Consider the following 10,962-nt stretch of genomic DNA (forward strand, 5'->3'; position numbering starts at 1 on the left):
AAATATCATGTATCACTACCATGTAATATTTGTTACTATAAATATATGGTATTGGTTGTAAAAAAAGTCAGATTCTACAAGTGCCTAAAATTTGCACCAATGTTAAAAAAGAGAGTTAGATATCAGATTATGGAAAAGAAGAATTCTATGTGGAAAGTTCATGCAATTGAGATGCTCTGTTCTAGTTGCCTGCATAGCAACTGAATGACTCCATAAAGTGTTAGTTGGTCATACGATATCAACACGGGCTGTTGCAAACAAATGGGTTGGAAAACATGACACAGTCGGTATATATAAATAAGAGACATGGCATGTCGACTTGTCTGCCAATTTAGCGCAGCAGCAACAAGAATAGCTAAGGGAAAACAGCTATCTAGTTAGTTAGACAATGTGCTAATACAAGAAGGGAAGAAATTTATCAGAAGAAAAATATATTACGATGTTGGAGGGAACTGATATTGAGTTATCTTACTGGCATGTGCACTACGGGAAAACACGACTTTGCCGTGTTGGCAAAATACACAGCAAAGGCCCTTCGGAACACGGCAAAGCCTTTGCTGTGTGGCGGAACACAGCAAAGTTCACACGGCGAAAAACAGCTCGGCAAAGAACCTTTGCCGTGTGCCTTTCCGCGTGGAACACAGCAAAGCCTTTGCCGTGTGCCTCACTTTGAAGAACACGGCAAAAATTAACTTCACGGTTTCTCCACCTAACTGACGGTGCTACGTCAGGCCACCTTTGCCGTGTGCCTTGGAGGACTCACACGGCACTACCCTGCACCCTTTGCCGAGTGTTTTACAACCAACACGGCAAAGGCTAGTTTCAAAATTAAAAAAAAAAAGCTGTCTTGTCGCGTCGCCAGAGACGAGCTCAAGCCCCACCTTTGTCATTGACGATGCCGGGTAGTCGGGTACCCCCGCCGGTGACCCACGTCGTCGTTCTGGGACGCATCTCTACCGGCGAGTGTGAGCACCTGGCAACGGCAACGGTCGGCGGAGGGGCGATGGAGGAGTAGGCGCGACTGTGGCCGACGGGCCGCTGAATCCTGTACCAGGGCGTGCCGGGCAGGAAGCCAATCGCCGCCAGGAGCAGGCAGAGGGCGGAGACCCCGAAGCCGAGCGCCCATGACACGTTCTGCTGCAGCCAGGACACGAGCGTCCCGGTGACGAAGATGCCGAGGTTGATGGCGCCGAAGAACCAGGTGAAGAAGGACTGCTTCCTCGGCGCCTGCTCCGGGCCGCCGTCCACGTCGTACTGCTCCGCCGCGAAAGGGAGCAGCGCCGACTTGACACCCCCGTGCCGATGGAGGTCAGGTACAGCGCCGCGAAGAAGAGGAGAACTGCTTCCCGGTGGCCTGTGGGCACGAGATCCCCTCGCACGACGCCGGCCGCAGCGGCGAGATCCCCGCGGACAGGGCGAGCAGCACCAGGCCCTGCATCCAAAATAATTTCAGCTAATTGCTTCATAGAATCGCAGGGGATAGATAGTGAATTAAGAAGGGGAGGATACTGACGGCGAGGTAGAAGAGGAGGGAGGCGACGATGGTGTTGTACTTCCCCCAGCAGCTGTCGGCGAGGAAGGCGCCGATGACGGGGACGATGAAGGTGGTGCCGTTCCAGGTGTCGACGTGGGCGGCGTTGAAGGCGGTGGTGCCGTGGAGCACGGCGTAGGTGTCGACGTGGGTGGCGTTGAAGACTGTGAGCACGAATCAGAGGGAGGCGGCGGCCGGCGGCGAATCGGAGGGACGGGGCTGGGAGCGATGCGGAGGGCCGGGGCTGGGAGAGATGAGGCTTGTGCGGCTGGGAGAGAGAGAGGGGAGAGGATAAGGGTTGGGGTGGGCCTTTTTCTTTTTCTTTTGCTATGTCATCAGATCTCGTATTGAACTATTGATACATGTTTGCCGTGTTCTATCCTGGAAACACTCGGAAAAGACACGTTTGCCGTGTGTTTTGGAAGGGGACACACGGGAAAAGCCTTTTTTTATTTTTTTTTACTATTTCAGTTTCCTATATTTCTTTATTATTAAAGCTTGTACTATTATATAAATGTTGGTACTTCTATTGTTTTCACTTTTATTTTTCTTTAATTTAAAGGCTTCTTCGTTAGGGTTTCTGTGCGCTCTACCTATCTTGATTTCTCTGAACGATGGCGGTCTACCCTGCGAAACTCTCCAAACGACGGTTCGCCAATGGGATACTATATTCGTTTGTGTTTGTTTATCTCACAGAAACATGGAAATCAAAGGTTGATCCTAAGATAGCCTCATCCGTTTGTGTGCCTTTTCTCTTTTACACCACCGAATCACCCGATAGCCTCATCCGTTTTGATGATATGTTCGAATTTATTTGACCAATGATGAAGGAGAGATACCTCCTCCACATTCGAAGAAACCGAGGGTCATTTCTGAAAAGATGATGACCACGGGAGCCGAGGAGCCGGTGAAGGAGGCGTCGGTTCCGCCAGAAGACAAGGGCGTCTGAGCCCAGCTCGTGCCTGTTGTCGCAGCCGATGTAGTAGTAGGACGTTAGATCCGACGACCCCGAGTCGTCAGACCCGACAAACATCGTGGAAGGAGACGCGGTTCCGCGCGATGATGATGCTGATGAATAAGCTGATATGATCACGAGATCCATCCCGCCAAGTAGGCCTGAAAAGGCTGAGCACGGCGAGAAGGGCTGCTGAGTGAACACGAAGGATCCGAAGCAGATCGAATCCTCTAGGGCCGACAAAGACGATGCCGACGCAGATGTAGCCGACGCGAGATTTACCCATGTTCGGGGCTCTCGTAGAGGTAATATCCTTACGTCCTGTCGGTCTGATCTTGATTATGGGTGAAATTGATTACAATGGAGCAGCTAAAGGACTGCATGATGGTGTTCACGCCGAGAGGCAAGGTTGCTAGGGTTTGGTGCGTGCGTGAGTAGTAGAGAGAGAGAGAGAGAGAGAGAGAGAGAGAGAGAGAGATCTTCCAGGCTCTCTCCTAGCCTTTATATAGGACGCCAGGTTCCGAGAGTCCTGCACTTCAAGAAATCGTCACCTTCCACCTTTCCACCGCACAACCGACGTTTTGGACCTTCTTGGGCTGCGGCGTCCACATGGGCCCCTTGTTGGGCAAGAGGAGGTAGGGCAATATCGAGTACCCGAAGGGTAATGCCCACATCAACGACCCTGCGAGGTTGGTGGTGGCGGTGAGAGGGGCTATTGGAGGTGGGAACTGGTGGAGGAAGAACTGAGTGGTGAACCTTGTGTTCGATACATGGCAATATATAGTGGTGCGAGGACGAAACGATGGCAGGAGAAAACAACAGGGTTGCGAAGAGAAAATGGAGGAAAAAATAGGCGGGGATACCGTTTGTCGTGTGCCGGCGAAAAACACATGGCAAAGAGAAACACTTCATCTGGCCTTGCTTCCCGTCGCAAGGCACACGCACGTGCCCGATATGGGCTCGTTCCGACAAACTATGTGTGTCCGGAGGGCAATACCTAGCTCTTTTGCCCTAAAAGCCATATAACTCCAGACGTGATAGCTCATTTCGTGAAGGGGTTTTCAGAAGAACATCCATATCCCACATCCGTCTTTTTTCTCGCTACTAGGTCACATAAAACGACGTCCCACAACATCTCGCATATTTTTGACTTTGTTTCAATACATTTCTGCCCGAAATGGGACCAACGTGAAATGACGGGCCGCCATAACCGCTGGCCGGGGTTCACTGGGTTGGGAACGCGTGAAACCGAGGTTACCTTTACACATAAAATAACGTGTCCCGGTTCTAAAAATGATTTTTCCAAAAATTTTGGGGCGACAGAAAGTGGACGCTTAGTTCAAATCCGGGTAGTTTTTCCAGCGAAATCGACTGGACACCGCACGGAGCCGTAGGTCTACCAGGAAAGCTAACCTGTGCGGCACGCATGTGATCCGTGGTGTATATGTGTTCCTCTATCAACGTGCAGAGGTCCCGCTGAATTGTTGAATGTGCCTTTTGTAGCTGCTTCACAAAAATAGCCCGCTTCGGCACTCAGGAAATGGGAAACGGGTTTTTCGTGGCACCTAAAGGGAAACACTTCATACGGCGTTGCTTCCCGTCCCAAGTTACACGCACGTGCCCGATATGGGCTCGTTCCGACAAACTATGCGTGTCCGGAGGGCAATACCTAGCTCTTTTGCCCTAAAAGCCATATAACTCCGGACGTGATAGCTCATTTCGTGAAGGGTTTTTCAGAAGAACAACCGTATCCCACATTCGTCTTTTGTTCCCTCTACTAGGTCACATAAAACAACGCCCGAGACATGGGTATATATAGGTAGGACGAGTGATGGTGGTATTTGGAGGAGAATTGAAGGTGCCAGTGCTAGAGAGGGAGAAGTGCTGGTGGATGTGGAGGAGAAATGCCCGAGAGATGGGTATATATAGGGAGGGCGAGTGCTGAAACGGCGCGAAAGAAATGGGGAAAAGAAACGGCGGCCGAGAAAAAATATGGCGGAAAAGAAACGACGGAAAAGAAGAGAGAAATGGTGGGGAAGAAGAGAGAAATGGACCTTTGCCGTGTGCTTTTTAGAATAGCACACGGCAAAGCCATCTTTGCCGTGTTCTTTTTAAAATGGCACACGGCAAATACATCTTTGCCGTGTTCCTTGCTCTTTTGCACACGGCGAAGGTTTCACGCCAAAATGTTGCCGACATGCGGCCTTTGCCGTGTTTCCGTTAGGGGCACACGGCAAAGCCATGCCGTTATGACGGCGCCGTCTTGAGTGCTCGCCCGAGACACGTGTCGCCGCCTTTGCCGTGGTTTGGACCTTTGCCGTGTGTCTTGTACGAGTTTCGCTGTGTTCAACTCTTTGCCATGTTCTTTTTTGAACCTTTGCCGTGCTGCTTTTTTTGCCGTGTTCTTTTCCCAGATTTTGCCGTGTTTTTTTATCTTTGCCGTGTTCCTTTTTCGTGGAACACGGCAAAGCTCGTAATTGCCGTGTTCCGAGGTCTATGGCACACGGCAAAGGTTGGGCAACACGGCAATTGCCGTTTTTCCCGTAGTGGTGTGCGCCTCCGGTGGTAGCTCCCTGATCTCCGGTGCGGAGCTCAGCGCCCTCCAGGATGGTTGGCATAGGGTAGCTGCCCGCTCTGGTCTACCATCCGTTTGCCGGCGGCACCAGCAGGCGGTTCTCGTGGAGGATGAGATCCCCTCCCCAATACAGATGTTGTGCAAGTGGTTGATGCCACCGCCATGCCGCCTAGCTTCCTCGTTGTTACGCGCCACCGGGAGGCTGTGAGAATTACCAAATAAGTGGTCAGAGGTGACGAGCTTCGGTGAGTATGCTTTGTTCTTCGGGCCAGGAAAGTCTAAGGCGGTGCACGTGCCGATGGGCATGTAGCGTTGCGGTTTCGAGAGAAACCACATCTACTATTCTAAAGCTGCTCTTTTTAAAGAAATCCATGATGTCTGAAATATATATACTTTTTCTAATAGTACATAGCCCTGCGCTCTGGCCGGTACTCACCAGCCTATTTTGGTCTGCATTAATCTGCATCCGACTGATTCAGACAAAGGTGAGCTTTACTCGAGAGAAAAAGCCAATGACCCCCAACCGTTGGCGGCTTGGGGGCGAACACGTCGCTAGTCGCAGGAATCCTCCTCCCACACCCCCTTCCCGCCAGCGCCTGAGATCCATCCAGGAAAATCTCGGCCTGCGACGACGGAGACACAGACCTCTCCATGCACGTGCGGCGGTGGTGTGAGGTTCCGGCAACGAGGCAGCGGCGAGGTGCTGCAGGCTTCCTGAGGCAAGGCGTTTTGGCGCTGATGATCCTTGCTCGGCCGCCTCGGAGTAGAAGCGCTCTTGCAAGCGCGATGGTGAGCCCCGGGCCGGCTCGGGCCCAGATGGGCTTGGGCTGTCCAGGGTTTCTGGTCGTGGCAGCAGTCATGCGCGGTGCTAGCGCCGGTAGCGCTTGACCGCGGCGTCTGGCTGGCAGCGAGGTGGTGCTGGCCGCGGGGTGGTCTAGGCTTCGGTGGCCGTGGTGGTGCCATCAGAGCTGAGACGGATACCTTCCATGACTTGTGAACATCATCAAGGAAGTAGTTTACTTTGACTTCGTCGGGGAGTTCAACAGTAGTAACAACTGACCCAAAAGGTGTGTTCGGAATCCAGTTGTCTTTCAGAAATCAGAACAGATTTCGACCCATCCCTAACTCGCCAAAACAGTCCAAGCTGGAGCAATTTCTTTCCCTTGAGAATGCTGCGCCAAGTATATGATGCAGAACGAGGTTTTGATGCATTCAAGAAATCCTCATTCGGAAAATAACGCCCTTTCAAAACACGAGCACACGAAGAGTTTGGCTCGGTTAGAAGGCGCCAACATTGCTTCCCAAGCATTGCAAGGTTGAAAGTAGGCATGCCTCTGAAGCCCATGCCACCATAGTGTGCACATCCACCTTCAGGATCTCCAATGCATTTTCTTTTTGCCATCCTCAACTCCCCACCAGAAGTTGGATATTGGCCTTCTCATTTTATCACAAACTGCAATAGGGACCTCAAAGCAGCTCATAACAAAAGTTGATATGGCCTGTGCAACAGTTTTCAATAAAGCTTCCTTACCAGCACGCGAAACTGGACGGTCTGACCATCCATTTAAGTGTTTCCAAAGACGCCCGGTGAGGAAATTAAAGCAGCTCGTTGGTGAATTACCAATCCATGTAGGCATGCCCAAATAGGTGGATTGCAAAGTCTCATCATCGACATGTAGGAGAGCTTTCACCTCATTCTTAACTTGAACATTGCAGTGCCTCCCAAAGAAAATAGAGGATTTACTCATATTGACCTTCTGTCCGGAGCCTTGACAGTAGGTTGTTAGAGCATCCTTCAAATGTTCCACATTCCTCTTATTAGCTCTCGTAAAGAACACACTGTCATCAGAAAACAAAAGGTGGCTGATGGGTGGACCAGAACGTCCATTTTTCAGTCCAAGAAGATCTCCGGTTCTCTCCTTTTGTTGCAACAAGCACGATAAACCTTCCGCGCAAATAAGAAACAGATACGGACTAATTGGGTCCCCTTGACGAATACCTCTTGATGGAATAACGAGGTCTGTTAATTCTCCATTTACATGGACATAATTACGTACTGTTGTGACGCATCTCATCACCATATTGATCCACGACTGATCAAAACCAAGTTTCTGAAGAACATCGGCAAGATAACACCATTCAACTCTGTCATATGCCTTCATCATATCAATCTTTAGTACGAAGAAAGGTTGTTTAGATCTTTGTTTCCTAATCGTGTACAAGCACTCATAGGCAATAAGAACATTGTCGGTGATTAACCTTCCAGGCACAAATACACTTTGTTGCTCTGACACAATCTCCGGGAGATAAACCTTCAGTCTATTAGAAACAACCTTTGATGCAATTTTGTAAAAAACGTTGCATAAGCTTATAGGCCGGAAATTAGTCAATGATGTCGGCTTCCATACCTTGGGAATAAGGACCAGAACTGAATCACAGAAACCCTCAGGTATCACATCACCAGAAAGGAAGCCCCGAACAGCTGCACATATGTCATTCTTCAGCAGGTTCCAGTGCTTCTGATAGAAAAGGGCGGGGAAGCCACCACGGTTTACTTGGACGAATAAGAAAAAAATGAGTACAAGCAAGAATATGGATTAAGGCAAGACCTTTTTTTAATCGTGTACGGTTCTTCATATTTTGACGTAATCCAGTCCGTTGGTCAGAAATCGTGCCCTCTTGATTCACTTTTTTATGACAATTGATTGTTACGAATTGGATAATGGCAGGCCATGTAAATGCATATTCTTAGGACATCTCCAACGGGGCGACGCAAGTGTGACATGGAGCGATCGTTTGCGACCGCGCCGTCGAAAAATGTGCACATAGTAACCGGGCTGCCCGTTGAGACGCAAACACGGCTCAAATATGCGTCTCGGATGCGTTTCTGCGGACGCTGCGTGGTCGCGCCGCGTGACCGCTCGCGTCTGGGAGGCTAGTGCGCCTCCACCGTTGTCTCCACCTCCGACAATCCACCACCCCCGACCGACAGCTCCGATGAGGAGAAACGAACATAGCATGGACAACTTTATCGACGCGGCCATGGGCGCTTCGACGCGGAGCAGGAACGCCACAGGAGGCGGCGGTCGTAGAGGACGAGTCCGACAACAACGACTTCGAGTGGGACTGGAACATGACCTGGAGGAGAAGGCGGCGCAGCAGAGGGCTTTAGTCGAGTCCTTCGAAATGCTCAAGAAGGCCGAGGATGCCACCAACAAGGCGCTGCGGCAGCGGATGCTGGAGGACGCGGCGACCCACCGAGCTCTGGCGGCCGCATGGCGGATGGAGCGGCTGGCGGCGGAGAAGCTGAGGAGGAGGGAGGGAGGCAGCGATGGGGCCGGGCCATCAACCGCCCCGAGTGGCAACAAGTAGTATATGACCTTGTTCTTCCTTCTTGTTTTTCGTATGTACATTTCAAGCGTTTGAGTTATGAAAAAATGTTGGAAAAATAATATGGGTCGTCCCGCTGGGAGCACACCCAGACGCAAACGGATACGCGTTAAAGACAATCATTTTTGTGTCCACTAAAAGAACATGCGTGGCCGTTTTGAACATCCGAAATGTGTCACCCGGTGGAGATACCCTCAGTCTGAGAGCGTAGGAAAAAACACATGCTTAAGCATAGGTTTAAAAGAATGGGACTGTGGATGTGAAAAGTTTCACAATTTTCATTATATAATTAACTGCTTGACAAAAAATAAAATAAAGGCCCTCTAATTGAAAACAAAGAAATATCCTGGAAATTTAATTCAGCTCTCGGGTGCATATGCTTCCTCTACCAAAAAGTTATATTTTTTAATATCGAAATTTTTTGACAAAAATTCTACTTGTACATCTCCATAATATACGTGTGTTTGTCAAGTATCGCGAGGAAACAATATTTTGTGTGGTCTATTGAAAAACAGAAAATATATCACCCGAAAAGCCTTATTTATACCATTAAATTTTGTCTATTTTACACAGGCCTCACGAAAAATCGATTTTTTTTGTGATACGACTTTGTGAGCGCGTAGCACGTGAAGATGTACGTGCTAATTTTTCATCTTAATTTTTTAAATTTTTAAAATATGTATAACATGTATTTGAAAATAGAGGGAGCATGTGCTCCCATGTGCCAAAACACCTCTCTCGAAATGTCCAATTATCCTTTCCTTTTGAGGACCGAAAAAAGCTAATGTCGTGTACTACCTCTGTTTTTATAAATAGTGCACATGTATTTTAAGACGAACTTTGACAGAAAAAAAAATTAAGCAACGAAGTTTTGGTTATATTGTACGTAATTAGCAATTAGTATCGTTGGATTCGTATTGAAAAACACTCTCTAAAGATGCTAATTTTATACCAACAATCTTTACATGTTTGGAGCAATTCGTGATAAAAAAAACTCAAAAAATAAGGACGCTTTATTCATTAGAATGGACATCACAGACTGTAGGTGCTTTGGGTGCTTCGCTATCATCTTGTGCGTCGTCTACAGTAGGGTTCTGTGACAGTTCTTCATGGCCGGTCGCGTAGCGTGTCATTCTACACAACTAGTTACTCGAGCTGCGCATACGTCTGCACGAATCCAAACCAAAACTTGGGAGAGTTCTTCACGACGACGATCTGACAAGGATCGGATCGGAGTCATAAGTACGTACGTATGTTGTTGGAGTAAGTAGTAAAATATATAGAGCTGTAGGGTCTAAAGTGTAAAAGGGGTAGTCCATATAGAATAGCTTAGAAGGATCGAGAGGATAGAGGAGAAACAGAGAAGAACTCTCCCGTCCTCAACTCTGTAAGCCTAGCTAGTACAGACTACAGATCCAAAAATCAAGAATCTGAATATTTTTCTTCGTGTGTTTCTTCATGGTATCAGAGCAGGACGGTTCCTGCACGTCCTCCCTACTTTCTTGAGCGGAAATCGCTATCAGGCGAGGTGCTGTGTCACCGGCAACTGAAGAAGTTGTGGCAGCGGCTGCTTGATTCGCTTGGATCCAGGGGGAATTGGCTAGAAGAAGGCGGATCCCTAGTTATCTACTGTTGCCCTTTATCGTTTCACAGGTCACAAGCTCCAGCTGGCTGCTGCAGTGCTCCACTCCAAGCTTTTTATCTTTCGTCAGATCTTTCACAAGAAACAGAGGAAGGTATGAACTACACTGGCATTTATTTAGTATACGAGAGTTGAGCTGAGAGGTCGAAATTGCAGCCCTGTCTTGAAAGACAAATCAAATCAGATTAGCATACTGCAATTATTATCTGCTAGTGTGTGATTTCCCTGAAAGATGGGAGAACCAAACAAGGACTCGAGTATGGATAAGATGTATGAACTTTTTAGCAAGTTCTTTGAACAGCAACAGCTGAAAGCAATCCCTGAGGTGACCAAGTATGCCCTTGAACCCAATCCTGTGCGATTGTCAGGTCCAGGGAACTACATTAGCTGGGCAAGGCATGCTCAGCTCATTTTGAGCTCTCACGGATGTGAGAATCTGATTGTTGAAGAGGATGAGAAGCAAAAGAGTGGTGATATTACTGCAAAACAGGCTAATGATAGAGTTCTAGTGTGGATGCTAGGAAGTATGGACCCCGTTGTGCGACGAAGCAAGTGGAGATTATGCCAACCGTGTATGAAGTTTGGGCAACACTAGAGAAACAATTTGCTGGCAAGTCGAATAAGATGCGAGGCTACACGAATTATGGATGAGTTGACTCATCTAAATCAAGGGTCCAAGTCTCGTTACTCGAATTTGCAGGGCGAGGTCAAAAGATTGTACAGGGATCTTCACTATTATCATCCGTTCCAACCTGTTGATAAGAAAGATATGGCTGTTCACCATAAGTGGTTTGAGTCACTTGTAGCCAAACTTTTCTTGGATGGGTTAAACGAGGAACTGAATCTTCGGAGACAACTCATATTTTCAC

At 48.5% G+C, this 10,962-nt stretch overlaps 1 protein-coding gene across 1 annotated transcript; it reads right to left on the reverse strand.

The window, feature by feature from the left end:
* Positions 1 to 483: 483 nt before the first annotated feature.
* LOC124655788 lies at positions 484 to 2,564 on the reverse strand. Its single transcript, XM_047194632.1, has 3 exons — positions 2,306 to 2,564; positions 1,514 to 1,775; positions 484 to 1,432 (listed from the first exon to the last, which is right to left on the reverse strand). Exons 1-3 carry the CDS (start codon positions 2,562 to 2,564, stop codon positions 871 to 873), a joined length of 1,083 nt encoding a protein of 360 aa, XP_047050588.1. The 3' UTR covers positions 484 to 870.
* Between the last annotated feature and the right edge of the window lie 8,398 nt (positions 2,565 to 10,962).

The sequence above is a fragment of the Lolium rigidum genome, chromosome 5 (genome assembly GCF_022539505.1).
Source record: "Lolium rigidum isolate FL_2022 chromosome 5, APGP_CSIRO_Lrig_0.1, whole genome shotgun sequence".
In the NCBI taxonomy this organism is placed as follows: Eukaryota; Viridiplantae; Streptophyta; class Magnoliopsida; order Poales; family Poaceae; genus Lolium; species Lolium rigidum.